The sequence below is a fragment of the Pleuronectes platessa genome, chromosome 6, assembly GCF_947347685.1.
Source record: "Pleuronectes platessa chromosome 6, fPlePla1.1, whole genome shotgun sequence".
NCBI lineage: Eukaryota > Metazoa > Chordata > Actinopteri > Pleuronectiformes > Pleuronectidae > Pleuronectes > Pleuronectes platessa.
In genome coordinates this window covers 4,923,021-4,939,575 of record NC_070631.1, presented here as the reverse complement: position 1 = coordinate 4,939,575, position 16,555 = coordinate 4,923,021, and the positions used below count along the sequence as shown (strand labels likewise).

General features: G+C 44.8%; 1 protein-coding gene across 1 annotated transcript in view; it reads right to left on the bottom strand.

The window, feature by feature from the left end:
• LOC128441881 (membrane-associated guanylate kinase, WW and PDZ domain-containing protein 1) overlaps positions 1-16,555 on the bottom strand; it is a 46,375-nt gene that overhangs the window by 26,695 nt on the left and 3,125 nt on the right. Inside the window, 4 exon segments of the mRNA XM_053423999.1 lie at positions 1,030-1,203; positions 2,819-2,938; positions 8,284-8,400; positions 10,353-10,642. Coding sequence (XP_053279974.1) covers positions 1,030-1,203; positions 2,819-2,938; positions 8,284-8,400; positions 10,353-10,642 — 701 coding nt within the window.

Sequence of the window (16,555 nt, the reverse complement as noted above, 5' to 3'; positions counted from 1 at the left end):
TCTGAAATTGTTTGATTTAAATAACAGTTTGAGGTCGAAACAGGTCTAATCTATAAATATTAATTTATGGACATGGTAAATATTAATATATTGATTGACATATAACAGAAAATTCCTGTAAATACAAATTTGTGAGGCAGAACTTCATTTTATCTTCTTTTCAAAGCGTTTTGAAGACTCTTGACGTCAAGTGGAGACCCACTATATAAATCAGGCAAAACCACCTCCACAGCAAAGTACTGTTCATACATCAGTGCATCAATATTAACAACCTAATACATATTTTAGTGAAGCACCTTACCTTTGGCATGCAGTGCATTTGGCTGTTGGTATTTGTGAATTATCAGCAAAACACAATTCTGACTAAAGGCCTGCACTTTTTTTATGGATTTTATTTCCTCTTGAATAAAGTGATGAATACCTCTTCCACCACTAGTGAATAAAACGCCTTTTAAACCGTCTCTTTTACATAAATATCCATATCTGGCACAATGACTCATCCGTCACATCTAAAATTCTAATTATTTGTATTTTCTCTCATCATCATGGAGAAAAAGTTCCTCTCCCAACCCAGTGATGACTCTTCCACTACGAGAACAGCTTACTGATTTGATTCACAAACACTTTCTACATCTTAAACACAGGATTTCCTCGCCCCCCCCCCCGCCTCCACCACCTCCACCCGCTCCACCCGCTCCACCTCGGGCGGCCTGACCTTTCTTTGGAGGTGATTCGGGAATCGATGAGGCCACAGCCCCGCGGAGAGTTCAGAGCATACTAATCGGGCTAATGATTGATTAATTTGGGTATCAGAGAGCAGGGCTATAGATACAGGCCCACTGTAGCATTTAGCTGCTCGCGGCTTTATCAGATTTCTATACTATATACCATTCTATGATATATGTAGAAATCCTCCTATAATAGATATCTATTGTATTTCCACCATTAAAGGCAACTACTACCAGGTTGGGTTTTAGATTTACATACGCCTTCGCCCTCTCATACAAACTTGGCGTTAGAGACACTTGCCGGACAGGCCCGAGTCGTCCTCGCTGTTGTCCCCCTCCTCCCCCGCCTTCTCCAGGTTGCTCAGCGATTTGCTGCGTGTGCGGAACTTCCTGAGCAGGTTGCGGTGTTCCTGGTAGGTGATGGGGGGGCTGTCCGAGCTGATGTGGACGGGCCGAGGTGTTCCGTAATAATTCCCTGAGACAGAAGGACGGGAGAAAACCCAGTTTGAGCGTGTTAAAATGGAAAATGAAATACACTGAAGTGTTTGTTTGGTCAAAATGTAATGTAAGTGAAAATGCCCTGTGGTCCTGAGTTGAACAAAGGATTGTAATATTCAAATATTCAGTAGCAGAGCACAGCTACGTCCTTAAACAGCACATACTACAGGTAAGTATGTGTATTATGTTTCCCCTGAGTCGCCCACTGCGTATGTTCTATGTTCTATGTTCAGCTCCACGACATGAAATTACCTCCACCCCTCCGTCTGGCTCATGGAGATCCGAACGGGGTTTGAGGGGGAGACATTAGATTAGTGAACTCGGCAGCGAGGTCACCAGCCGTCACCATTTACTGCAGCTCTGCAGGCTGCTGCACGCACTGCCTCCATGTGCTGATGTGTCTGTCAATGTCACACGTGAGGCCAGGGAGGATGACATTTAGTGCTCCCATTAAACTCTTATAAATTATGGATGCTAATGCACGGAGGCTTTTTAATCAGCGGCAGGACTCTGACCCGCACTGGAGGGGAGGAGCCTGCAGGATGCGAGGTAAGCAACACCTGAAGGCATTAATATGGCCGACCGCACACGAGACTTCACCACCGACTGTCCTCCTGCTATCAATAATGTAAACCTCATTTATCACAACACAAAAACTTTTAAATCTTTAATTGGCAGCGAATTCAACGAGCATATGAATAAGAAGGGAGGGTTCTTGAAAGGGGCTGTTTGACATTCAGGGAAACATAATTACTCAATCTACTTCCTGCTTAAACTACATGAGAATATGAATACGCCTGTCATGCCTGTGTGGTTCATATGAAGCTACAAAAAAAAAAGAAGCTGTTTCCAGTCTTTATGATAAGCGGAGCCAACTGCCCGACGGCTGTCGCATCAAATTTACTGCTGGATATGAAAGTGAGATATGAGATATCTTCTTTATAGCTCTCCTCAAATGTCAGACAATTTTTTTTTAGATATACAGCATAAATATTTACCTGGCAATATCAGTTATATGAACTGATAACAACTTGCAAGGGTGATAATATCTTATTTCTACCACATCCAGGGAGGTTATGTATTTATTCCATTTGTTTGCTTGTTGGTTGGTTTGTTTGTTTGTTAGCAGGATTAAATTAAAAAATCTGCACAGATTACCATGGAAGTTGGTAGAATGATGCATTGTGGGTCAAGCAAGAACTCATTAAAGAAAAGTTTGGTGCAGATCTGGATCAGGTGATGGATGCAGACTACTTTCTATTGCTTTCATTCCACGTTTGGCATTTTCAACATTTTAATTATGAATAAATGAATTATTCATGTATCTCGATGAAACAAACATATTAAGAGAGCTGATATCTATGAGTGTGTGAAAGCTGGTGCAGCTGGATTGACCGTTATTGCGATTTTTAGCTTTGATCCTCAGATTTTAGTCAATAATTTACATTGTTGTATGTTTATATATATTTCCAGTATTCACTTTAATAATAATAAGTATTATAATTAAAAGCACAAGGATAATTACCCAGTCTACACCACAGATGATTCACAATATACTTTAACTATCTTTTAAGAGGTTTCCAGGTGTTCACCTTTAAACTTCCCGCTCTCCAGCAGCGCTCCTGACTCCTCCAGGGAGAAGAACTCCTCGATGGAGACAAAGTTGTAGTCGACCCCTGAGATTTCTCCGTCTCTGGGACGCCTGGTTGTACCTGAGAGGACGGAGACAACAGGAGATATGATGTTATACATCAGAGCCACGTGGGTAGAAAGACTGCCTGCTCCTTTATGGATGACATGTTAATTAATCAAAGCCTGTTCCTCACATCGGGAGTTTTCAATCTGAGTCACTGTGGTTAAACAAAACAGCGACTCAGCATCTATAAATAGTCCAAGCATTAGTTTGACAAATGATCTGGAGACAGTCCAGTAGGAGGCAACACTCACGGCTCTGAGGCGGTGGTATTTATCATCGTAAATAATCTCAAGGAGAAAAAAACTAATAGAGGTAAAGCATAAATTGATAATAACAAATATCAAGTGACCACTTTGATTACATCATCTCGCTCTGGATGCAACATCCATACCCAGGTCAACACAGCGTCCACCCACAAACCAAAATGTGCTCTTTGGTCTAAAGTGCACATTAATGACAGCAGGCGTTCACCAAGGCCTCCTCCTTATGAAAAAGATCACTAAGAACAGAATTAAACATTTATGAGGCACCGTGAGAGTCTTTAAATCTTTCTATCGCCAGAGCAAAGATGAATCACTCAGATGATCAATGGTCTGTCATCGTAATTGATTCACATTGACCTTGGCCTGGAGAGAGAGAGAGAGAGAGAGAGAGAGAGAGAGAGAGAGAGAGAGAGAGAGAGAGAGAGAGAGAGAGAGAGAGAGAGAGAGAGAGCAGTGAGTCCCAATCACAGCAGGAAAAGAGTCCCACATGACCACAGGACAGAGCTAAGTCCCAGTGTTTACTGTCTTTTCACCCCCGATGCAATCATTACATGCATGTCCAGGCCTGTAGTGGGAAACATATCACATTTGGCTTGTGAAAATGAAAATGAAAATGAATGTCATTTGCAAAGGGAACTACAAGAAGCCCTTTCTGACCTTGAGACGATTAATTCCTTTCCCAAACAGACGAGACAAAAAAAAAAAGAAGAGATCAAAGCAAAACCCAAACTAAGGACGACTCTCCGTCCTTCTCCTGGAGGAGCACATGTGATGTCAGTGTGGGGCGACAGGAAGGAGTCACACCCAGCTACCCTATAAAACCCATGATTAATGCACTGCTGTCCTGGGAGCTGCTCTTCCAGCCACAATGACACATGCAGGACTGCACAGAGCACGCACGCACGGACAAACACACACACACACACACACACACGTAGACACACAGACACAAAAGGACTGGACACACAAACATTAAAGAGCATCAGGCATCTCCGTTCGCTTGACCTCTTCTCTCTTCAGCAGTGTGTTTACTTTACAGTACGTGTCCCGACCATGCCGTGCCAGCAGTAGTAAAGCTATTTTTGTTGAGCTAAATCCTTTTTGTGTCAGATTGTGTCCACACGCTCTGACTACTGAGCATCACAAAATAAAAAAAAAGCTGCATTCGTGGCTTTCGGTGACAAATGCGTTTACAGAAGCAACACCGGCTTCACTATCGAACTGTGGATTCTTTTGATGACTGAATTGTGTCTTTGAGATTTCAGGAACTAGTTAGATCGTCAGAATTTTTAATCTGATTGGATGAACAACAGTCAAAAGCCCAAGGATATTCAGTTTACCATCAAAAAAGAAATCCAACAAAAATTCAGAATTAGAAAAACACTGATGTTTGGAGATTTTTCCTTAAAAGTGACCAAAAAAAAGGAGAAAATCAATAATCTAAATCGGGGGTCTTCAACGTTTTTCAGGCCAAGGTCCCCCAAACTGATGGCGAGATGGAGCAGGGACCCCCTACTATATAAATTGCACAAAATAGTGTTTATATTATTCTGGGCCTAGTGCCATGTATAAACATAGCTACCCTGTTATTGTGCATTCATTACTACCCTTGTGGGTAGTAGCATGCTAACATTAGAAAGGTGGCTCAGACACCTCGCAAATCCTCTCAGACTTATTTTTCAGTTACAGTAATGTTTTTTTTTTTACATTGTACAGTGTCTATTTCTCTGTAAATTTTATAAAAATCTAAGCAAAAAAAAGTCAAACAAACAACTTTTAGGTACAAATACGACCATCTACAGAGTTTGGTCCGCCAATCTTTTGTTTTTGAGCTTCGCACTCTTTAGACGTGAGCATAAAGGCGATCTGATTGGCTAGTGCCTGTGCTGTCGTATTTGCATGAAAGGGGCTGTGAACCGGTGCCCAGCTTGAGAGAGCTACTGTGTGTAGCTGAATGTGTGCATTGCTGACTGAAAGATAACGTCTTCTGCCTCAATTTATCCGTTCGCTACAATATGTTGGATTCATGTCAATGTGTATCTAAAGACAATAAATACAATTCTGGTTCTGAAGAGGTGAATTTTGTGGAAACATTTTTTTTTTTTTTAAATAAATAAAAAGTTGTCTTATCAAAAAATGTCGCGACCCCCCTGCAGTACCCCCGCGGACCCCCTAGGGGTCGCGGACCCCCTGTTGAAGACCACTGATCTAAATAGTTGCTGACTAATTTCCTGTTCATGGACTAATTGATCAATCAACTTATCAATCAGCTGCTGATCCCGTATCAGCCTTTTTTCCCCCAGTCAGAGCTTTGCCGCACCAACGTAACGTTTGCATCCCTGGCAGCAACAGAAATTCCAAAAGTTAACTGTTCACAACCGCCAAGATTGTGCCTTGCACCCAGATAAAGGAATATATAGAGGTTCTTGTGTCTAATTAAAGATCTGATATCAAATCTCCTGACGGCATCTGAATGTGTGTGTGTAATTCACCCCCCCCCCCCCCCAGGACACGCAGCGTCTCTCCAGCTGATACAGACGCGAGGCAGGGACTCATTATCTATGCTCGCTCCTCCGAGATATATATGACATGTCAGCGGGGGGGGACAGGGCAGGATGGATTATTGACATCTTCTTCTTTCCCCCTGTAGGCGCCGCAGACTGATCCCCCCCCCACCCCCCATGGGACTGGGGTGAGCTCCGGATTGAAGAGGTAATTACACAGACCTCTGTCTCAACACTCAGAGAGGAGCTGTCTGTCAAAGATCGCTGCACAAAAATAACTGACAATGAGTCGTTCGGTTGAAAAGGCCACAGACGCTCCGCCTGACCACGCTGCAGCGGGCGCATTAGAATGACTAAATGATGATGTTTCTTATCTCTGGTTCACTCCGAAGACAATTAGAAAAAGTCTTTTGTGGCAGGGTGGGGGGGGGGCAGACGGAGCTTTGAAACCATGACATTGGCTCTGACTTATCCAAGGGCACATGTACGAGCGGCTGCTGCAATTATACAAATGTGGATGGGAGAGTTCAGGGGGGTAATGTGATGTCTGCAGACCCGGCACACAGAGCAGAGCGGCCCTGATGACTAGAGGGAAGAGGCTAAATTCCATAAGCATGATATAGAAAAGCAGAATCAATGGAGCACACACACTTTTACCTGATCTACACTACACAGTCAACATCCTGACTGTAAACACACAGAGCCATTTTAATTTAACTTCTAGATTATTGATACGCTGGTCTGCATTTACTTAATTCTGTCATTCATTTCCATTTTTATGCACTGGTCTCCTGACTGAGCCTTTGTAATGATATTTCTTGCATCGCTGCCAGCTCCAACATCAGAGAACATTGTCTCATCAAAAGGATTTAGGGATTGAGATACTCTCTAAATAGCGCAGCGGTGCTAAGCCACAGTTTCAGAGGAAGAAATAGAATCTAGATGGAAAAAAATTGAAATCATAAAAAAGCCTTGTCACACTATTTTTGACTCGTTGCAGTGGAAAGGTTCTTAAAGCGTGAGCTAAACGCTTCATGGGAATCTGGGGCTAATAAATCTACATTATGTAATTATTCAAGTTTTTAATTTGAACAAACAAACAAACATACGAGAAAGAGTCTCCTGAACCAGGAGGATCATCCATGGTCCTGAAGGGGGCCACGATGAGCCACTCATGAGGAACACCTCAGTTTAAGTTCCTGCCTCCGCGCTGGGAAAACAACAAAAGGACGAAATTTCGGCATCTTTAATATCTGCAAGTGCTTCTGATATTAGATGAGATGGTTTCCGAGCCGTGTCCGGATCAGGGCAGCATGCGTGTGCTGCTGTCAGCACGAGAACAACGGCACCTTACTGTGGGATCTCCTGCAGATCAGAGGGATTACACACGGGGGGGGCTGAGCCTGTCTTGTTGTCACTCTTACTACAAGGAGCAGTCGGAGATGGGAAGTCGGCCAAAGTTAAACAGCGACCTCACGGGAAGGCTGGACTTAATTTTCTAATACAATGTTTTGTTAATAGATATAACGTGCATGCTGTGTCTTTAAAACAACCTCTTCTCTGACCTAACCTCAAAGAGCTGGTTCATCGGAGCTTCTCTATGATCTCATCCACCCTCCTCTGATTAGACAACGGCTAAAAGCACAGTTTATTTGGGCAATTCACTCTGTGAGCAGCTGCTCGGACATGTAACAGGATGCGCGCGCATGCATGGCTAAGTAATGAGAAAGCTTAGTGCGAGTACGTGCAATTACACCGGGCTGTAATGTGAATATGGATGCAGACAGTTTTATCTTCCTCTGGCCGTCCCGTGAGGTTCGACCTGTGCCGTGTTCTGTCAGCGAGTGTGCGCTGCGTGGCGTGGTGGTGGCAGGCTGTCCCACATGACCTACTTCCTGGACTCAAAGAGAGATTAGCAACAAACTCCACACAGTCACAGCAAGGTTAAGACTGCAGACACACTAGGGGGTCTGTCTCCTCCGTGTAACCACCTGAATACCAAGAAAACCCCACAGACACAGAGCAGATATGGACGTTACATCGCTGGAGACACAGTCGTCCTACTCAGAACGCCCTACTCTCCATATCCTCCACCCGTTTGCACTGACGTCATATCATAGAGGATTAAGAGAGCAACAGATGCACTACAACTAGCTGCCTTTGGCTGCCATCGTGCCTGCGTTTATACAAGCACATCAATGCCTGCATTGACTTCAGGCCTCTGTCTCAGGGGGTCATACAAAAACATGATAAAAAAGAACCTGTCAACAGGAGCAACTCTCAGATGTTCTGCTGTCTCACCACCACGCAAACAAAGTAATAGCCTGGAGCTGCTTGCATACATTGATACAAGAACGTGTGGAAACCCGTTCTGCACGCTTAAAGTCCAATTAACACCCAGGTATTCACATGGCAGCAACTGTGCAATGTGTTATCATAGAATTAATGAGGTCAGTAACATGCACAGGAGTTCTGTACAGGAGACTGGAAGATTGTGAACCAGGAGAAGATCAAACAAGATACACAAAGTCAAGGTCAAATACAGTGAAACTAAAAGGCAAGAGGGGAAGCACGAATTAAAGAAGAGGACTCACAAGGTACGGCGCGGAGGTAGAGGTTCTCTCGGATGACCTGCTGAAGCTGGCTGTCCACTGATCCGGGTGTGAAGCACTTACTCAGATACAACCTGAGATCCTTGCACAGTGTGGAGCCTGAGGGAAGGGCAAAGAAACAGGTATGGCATGGAGAGGAGGAGGCAGACACACACACAAACACACACACATAAAGCCATCAGCTCTGGACGCACAAACAGTCTGATGATGATGTTCACTCTCAAACAGGGACTGGAATTTATTCAAAGTAATAAAGAAAGCTCCCGCCAAGCTCCATTTAACGCTGTCGCTTTACAACCTTAGACTTTTCACATCCACATCTTCTGATCTTCTCTCCATACCACCTAACGCACTGTAGATCCAGGATTTAAATGTGTTTACGCTGCCATCTCATGCATATATAACGACCTGCCGAGGTTGATTGCCCCAGACAAAAAAAAACAGGTGGGAGGCGGTCACCGGGGGGGGGGGGGGGGGCAGAGCTGATCACCGCGGCTCCGCTTCCTCTCTCTGATCTCTTAATATCATTTCAAGTGCTTTACGGCCTCCGATGACAGGCCACTTGCTGTAATGGATGGGCTAGATGCATCTCCAGCTTGTCAGTCTGACAGACGACCACTCTGCCGGTACTCCCCCCCCCCCCCACCTCCCCCCGCAGGCTACCGCCCTGGAGTCTGCACCCCCCCCTACCCCCACCGTCTGTTGCAGTGGTTCTGGCCACAGGAACCTGTGCCGTGTCATCACAGCGACATAACTTTATTAGTGCGGGCAGTCAACTGGACTTACGTCCGACTGGCCACATATGGCTGCTGGCTTGTAAAGGGAAATGAATCTCGCCAGCTGCCATTTGGGAGACGTAATGGGCTTTTGTTCATCTAGTTATGAAACAGCTGCTGTTTTCCAGTCTATTGAAGAGAAAAATTCAAGACCTGAGCATCCGCTGTCTGAAACTGGATGAGCAGGACGATACCTTGTGCACACGTATCGCTTACGAGGCTCCACCCAGCGTCAAGGTTAACAGCGACAGGGAGAAGATGAACTCGTGGAATTCAGTCAGAAACCACTTAAAGGGAAAATACAAATGTGTGAGCGTGTGATAGATAGGGTATCACTACTCTTTGGTTTTGTCCACAGAGCACCAGTATTAGGGCTAAACCCGTTAACCTGCGTCCTGCCTCTGGGGAACCTGCAGCCCAGTGTCCAGTATTCGAGTGCAGGAGCACAGTGAGGTGTGGTATCAGTGGATGTAAGAGGAGGTGTGGTACAGCAGCTCTGCGGATCACCTCATCCATCACTGTCTCCCCTGTACGTGGTCAACCTGCACAGGGAGGGCCAGGCGGACTTCAGAAATGATAATGGATCTACCAGCAGAAGAGGAACCAGGAGCAAAGGTCCCCATTTACACCCCTGTGGCCAAATCAGCTATCAATCTGGCAGGCAAGGCCATCGGGGAGCCGCAGCCCGGTGACACTCCGGTGACATATCGCTCCGTTCAGAACCAACAAAGACATCCGTTTCCTCAGCCCCCTGTTCTAAACATCAAGGCCCCTTACGGGTGACAGACAACTGCATCGCCATACTCATTGTCATGTGTCATCCGCTATTTTGACCCCCCCCCCCCCCCCCCCCGCCCACTTATTGACCGATGGCTTTGACACACTCGGACTAATTGACGGGTTGCAAATCAGCATCGGAATGCTACAGGCTGCAGATTTGGCTTGTGAGAGTCAGAGGAGGGTTGCCGAGCTAGATTACCATGGGTGACAGCTTGAGCGCCGGCGTAACAGATTGTTTGGGTGTAGCCTGATGAAGCGAGTGCAGCGGTGTGCAACATAAACAGGGACACGTTAAACTGTCTGCAGGGCTACGGAGGGAATGACAGATTAGACCCATTATCATGGATGATTCGTTATTCATAAGTGCCATTAGCATAAGAAAGGCACGCCTATACGTTTAAGACAGGGTCTTATCTGTGTGATGATTGTTTTCACATCTACCAAAACAATGAGCTGCTGATTCATAGAGAGGTGAGTCGTTGTGCTGGGTCCTACCTGGTGACACCGTTTTGATGCGGATAGGATGGGGGCAGGAGTTGAGAACACCACGGACATCTCCTAGCGTCATCCCCAGCACAGGTGTTCCCCAAATCTCTAGGATGATATCCCCAACTGTGAGTCCGCCCCCCGGAGCTGCCGTGACAAAGGGAAACTCTCCGTAGTCGGCTCCTCCGCCGACGGCGACCCCGAGCTCCCCCGACGAGCCCAGCAAGGGGACGAAGCTGTCCTGCACTCTGGAGCGCCAGTGCAGCTTCTTCACCGCTGTCTTAGACATGGCAAATGAGCTGCAGAGGAAAGAGGAACAGGATGGGATGGTGAGCAGAAGGTGAGCAAGTAAAATACAAAAAAAAGTGGCAGCTAGGGAAAGATCCTGTGACTTCAGCTAGAAGGTCGTTTTTGTTATCTAACCTTTGCCAGCTGTCGACGTCTGAGGTCTGGGGAGGTGCAGGGTTTCACACCAGAATGAACACAAGTCATGAATAATTCCAGCTTCGTAGGTTGGGACATTTTCTCTGACACCACGGACGTTTGAGCGTCAGGAATACTTCAACATGGCGCCGAGCCTTTGTTTTATGCAAACATACTACAGCACAGAACATGACTGAGAATTCCCCTCATGCACATTTCGCTTGCTGCAGGCCGACGTCATGTTTACATGTAAACACACAATGAGGAGATAGTACACATGCCACCACACCTTCGGTCACGTGGGAAAATCTAGTTTGCGTTCGATAACGGTGCGGGTCAATGAAGTCACACACATTTTGACAGGCAGACGAACGAACCTGGAACCTGTGGCTCCAGTTGAACACCAGACTCATTTCTGTGTCTACAGAGATGCATGATGCTTTCACAGGAATATAGATTTTCATAGATTGTTCTAGACAATGAGTAATGGCCGTGTTTGTCAGCACATCGTACTCCTCCAGACAGATTCCCCTATTGTCTGTGAGACACAGTAGGATTTTTTTTTATAAACAAAAAGGTGAGAAGCCTTGAGGCAAAGCTGTTCTGAAAATAAAGTTGTGTACTGCAGCGTGCTTCCTGGTGAGCAGCTGTGTGTGTGGGATGAGGATGTGGCTGACACGCTTGAGACGTCCGTGATGTGACAGCTGTGAGGTCTGGAGAGAGCGGTCAATGTTGCTGTGACAGTATCACAGCAGAGCTATCACCTTCACACACGGGACCACGGAGACACAGAGGACGGAGCAAACAGAATCACGCTGACAAACACAAAGAGCAAACAACATGATGGAGAAATCTCATTACTGGAGAACTTGTTACAGGTTTTGGGGGAAACCAAGCATGTTTGTTTTTCTTGTGGAGCGTAAGACGAGTAGATTGACTCCGCTCTCAGGGAAATGATTAGCTTAGCTTAGCATAAACAGTTGAAAAGGGGGGGAATAGCTAGCCTGGACCTGCAGATGGGCCGGGGCGAGTAGTTTACCCTGTTTTCAGTCTAAACTTCCGCTGTTAATAGAGTTTCTTTGGTAGTTTGTTGAGGGTTAAGAACAGAGGATGTCACACCTCGTTAAACCCTATGAGACAAATTGTAATTTGTGAATATGGGCTATACAAATAAAATTTGATTGATTGATTGATAAATTAAGAAGGTTTTTGGGATATTACTGGTTTTCTTGTGGAGCATAATAGATACCACTTTCATATGTCCACACTATAGGAGGCACAAGGCTCTTATTTTGAAACATGAAACAGTAGTAAAGGAGCTCCGTCATTTGCTGAAAATTAAATCACTTGAGATGAGATGGCTACATTTTTGAGGGCAGACATAACAATGGTTTAGTCTTCTCATTAGCTTTCAACAAGAAAGAATCACATATCACAAAAAGTCAAACCATTGACCTTCACCTACTTTGGAACCCCAATGCTAACTTGGTCAGAACAATGTTCTGGCACGAAAACACTCCATTGTAGTCGGGAGATTAGCAATTACAAATCACTTCAGCAGGTCTCAATCCTCTTAAGTGACAGCGTGGCTGCGTCAACCCTCTGAAGGGAGGGGAGAGGTTTCACTGTCCAGCCGGAGCAGGGACGCCCTGGATCCTTGGGCCCGGCAGACCTAACAAGACTGTGTGAGGAGGACAGGATAGAAGTAATCCTCTCCAACTGAGTGGTCATCCGACTGGCAGATCTGACAATTCTCTTCCTCTTCTGTCCTCTCTCCTACATGCCCGACTGAAAGAGGGGGTCTCTGGAGGGGGGGTTTTGTGCAGAAATTGACAAATGAGGAAGAGGAAAGCAAGGAGTGGACAGATTAAAAGATGAAAAGAGAAATATGGTGACACTACTGACAGACAGATAGATCGAGCGTGTTTTTCTGCAATGCTCAGATTAAATGGAGAGGAGAGAAAAGGGGGGGGGGGTGCACCGATAGAGATACCATCACACAGCCTGTGGTTGGCAGAGGAACAGGACTCGAGCTCAGGTGACATGAGTCAGAGCTTGGGAAATGGTCGAGTTGGTTGCCACAACATTGACAATCCAGAAACACACAACTTGCACCTTAGTCGGTGTCGCAGCTTGGTAGAAAGCTGTCACTGCTGTTTCCAGAGCATTTGAGGATAATGTTTTTTAACACAAAATTATGCTTATCATTTCATCCTCACCCAACAGAGCCTCCAGTCACTCTCCCTCCCCCCCGCTGTGAAACCTTCTGCAGCCGCGTCCTCGACCTGCTTCCCCGAAGCCGGCCAGCCGTCCGTCTGTCCACCCACACAGAACACGCTGTGATGCAACGTGCATTAAGTGTGTCGTGAGACGGGAATAAAAAACAAAAGCATAAACTTTCTCCATCCAATCGTTCAAAACATATTCCCAATGCGCATCAATCCTAGATCTTAATTCTATAAGCTGTTAGTCTCTTCCTGCTTTATCTAAGATTTCTCAGCAGCACTGATTAAAATGCTAAAAATAAAACAACCAATATATGTCTGCGGGTATTATCCTATCACGTTGGGCCCACACAGTCAAGATGGTGTGTTTACACATTATGCACATGGAGTGTGTTGCAGTTGTCTTGACCTCGTGCATCTGACTGGGGTTTAATGAGCCCCGGCCTGTCAAGCCCACTGGAGCCTGGACACATGCTTCTCCCTGACGCTGCTCTGCTCTGCTGCTGGTGTTGATGTTTCAAACTGGTCCGGCACACTCATCTTACTGTGTCCATTAAAAACAGAGCGCTGCGCTGCCACTACAGCTGGGGGGGGGAAGGTGTGTGACTTTATCTCGTCACAGGAGACAACCAAGTCTATTTAGACAAAAAAAAAAAGACATTTAAAGAAGGTAAATTTGCTTTGAGACCAATTAAGCTGCCGTTCTGCCGTTCTTGACTTCACACTGACAACATGTGCCAGTAAATTGATGAGAAGGTTTAATGGTGACCTTTATCACTAACTCACTATGTTTCAGTTGTAAACAGGACAGAGTCTACAGCCATGTTTGCTGCTTTTTAATACCAGCATGCTAACATGCTCACAATGCTAACATACACAGGAGATGTACAGCAGGTTCAATTCTTATGTCCACAGTCATCTCTGTAAAGGAGGTTGTGTTTCACCCCGCTCCGTGGATTTGTTGGTTTTTGTGTTTGTTTGTTTTCAAGCAAGATTACACTCAAACTACTGGAGGGATTACCAGGGAACTTGGAGGGAGGCGGTTCGGGTCAGGAAAGAACAAATTAAATTTAGCTTTGGAACCAGGATTTTCCCCCTTTGTGAGATATTTGTTGTTGTTTGACATTTGGGGGAATTTCTCCAGAAATAATCCAGAGATGTTTATGAAGGAAATCAGGCATGTTTAGCGTGGTCATATCTATGGACACATGAGATTTGGTGTGGATCTTGACAATGATTCTGATTTCTGAATCAAAATGTATAGTTTCACAATATTAGTTAAACAATATTCCTTTCCACTGTATCAGGGATATTTTGCAGAACCTTTCTGTGCACATGGTATATTAACCTGATTCTTAATATGCAAAATGGTGAAGCCAATCAACCTTGGCCTTCTTCAGTGTTCGTGTGCCAATATTTGTTAATTATTAATAAAATGAGAAGCTTGACCATCCACCTGATAGTTATTGAGCAATTTCCACGCAGAGCAAAGTTGTGGACTGTCACTAATACGATAAACAATAGATACGACTGCAGATGAACGACAGTATCACACAGAGAGGAGGACACAATATACTGATTCAAGGATATCTAACCCTATAAAAAGAATGCTCTATTGAGATTTCTGACCTTCGGGTCAGGAAAGAGCTGACGGAGACAGATCCTGTTTCACTGACTTCCTCTCCACCAGCAACCTGCTCGGGATCTTTAAGGCTTGCAACCCTGGTCCCCCAGTGTAATTTCAAACCACAGCAATCTGTCACTGGTGAAACACACATCCTCTCTCGACTGGGAGGCTATTCTTAGAGGTCACTCATTCATTTGCACACTACATCTGTTTAATCAAAAATAATAAAGCATATGCTCAAGGCTATTATGTCTCGGTTTATAGTAGGAACAGCTGCGCCACAATGTGTTTCCTGTTGTAAATATGCCTTTTTTTTCCACTACAGAGAATTGAACTGAGATTTAAGCCTTATCTCAACAAACTTCACATCCAATTTCTGCTCTGTAATAAAAGCTTATGGTGCAGAAGTGCTAAAGCTAAAATGTCAGGTCCTGTGCAATTAAATTCTTCACAGTGATTGGTCAAAATAAGGCTGAGGCCATTTTACTCCTGGCTGCTTACAGTCATCAGTCAGCGAAATATCTTCATTACCGGACAAATTAGCTAAGCCCTTATTTCAGGTTGGATCTCCAGGGCACTAATTTATTAAAGTTACACAGATGAGCTTTGCCATCAAGCTCAATAATTCAAAGTCAACTCGGAACAACGAATCAAGGACGAGAGGGAATAGCACTTGACATTGGGCTGGAGAGCGTCTTGAAAGACCTTCAGGGAAAAAATGGTGTAAGCAAAACACATCAATTAGGACGAGTGAATAATTGAATTGCTCTGAGGAGAGTGGCTCGGGAGAGGCAAAGAAAAGCACAACTTGACTTGACAGGTTTACGCAGCGGGCTGAAGAGCGCGGCGACCAGATCTCCACTCGAAACTGACAATTAATAAGAATTTCATAAACAAAACAAGTGTTGGTCTGGGACTGTAAAGGTGTTGGCAGCTTTTAACGCCTCGTCCTCCCGTATCAATAACGTGATGGAGAGCAGTGGGTGTCAGCCTGCGTGATTCTCCCCATGTTCCTGATGTCTATCGAGGTGCCGGCCCTCATCCCCATCAAAGCCGTCTCTCAGTCAGAGGATCACTCCCTGACATAATCGGCTTTGACTACACAGGAGTTAGTTGAACTTCTGCAAAGACCAGAAACTTTTAACACAATCAGCTTTTGCCGTGAGATCTAATCTAACTGTGATACCCTCCGCTCTGATTGTGTGCTTGTAAATGATCGTGCCACTGAGCAGCATCTCTGCAGCAGAGTTGTTCAGTGTTATAAAAGCTTCTGTTGGTTTGAATCGGCGGAGCCACGTTCGCTCTGTGGATCTGTTTCCGCTCTAAATGAGGCCCGACAATAATGAAATTAGTCCATTCAAGCTCAGCCAGAATGCTCGATGAATTTATGCAAAGTTTATTCTGTATTTTGATGCATCATGCTCAGTTACTGCACATCATACTGCTGGGTGCACAGAGGCAGCACATTTGATCAACTTCAAGGGAGCATCATCAATAACCAGTGGCTGAATTAAAGAGCTGAAACTGTTCCAAATACTTTCTGCTTCCATCTCCTCAAATGTGAGGACGTGCTCCCTCACTTTACATCCTGTGAACTGAATTATAATTTAATAATCATTGTCAATTAATCAGCTGAATAATTTTCTGATTATCAATTAATGTTCGATTTGTAAAATATATAAAATAATATAAGATATGAAATTAACTGTCACATTTCACATGTGACAACCTGGAGTCTGCAGCTGTTTTTCACTAATGACTGACTTGTTTTTCTGCTGATTGATTAATCGATTAATTAACTAACTTTCAGTGCCCAATTAAATATCTGGAGGTGGTGGCCAGATGATCCAGATGTGTCAGCTCATAGAACGTGAGCTGTGTTTCACTTTATTTTATCTTTTACTATGCTACGGTTATTAAATGCTTATAAAAAACAG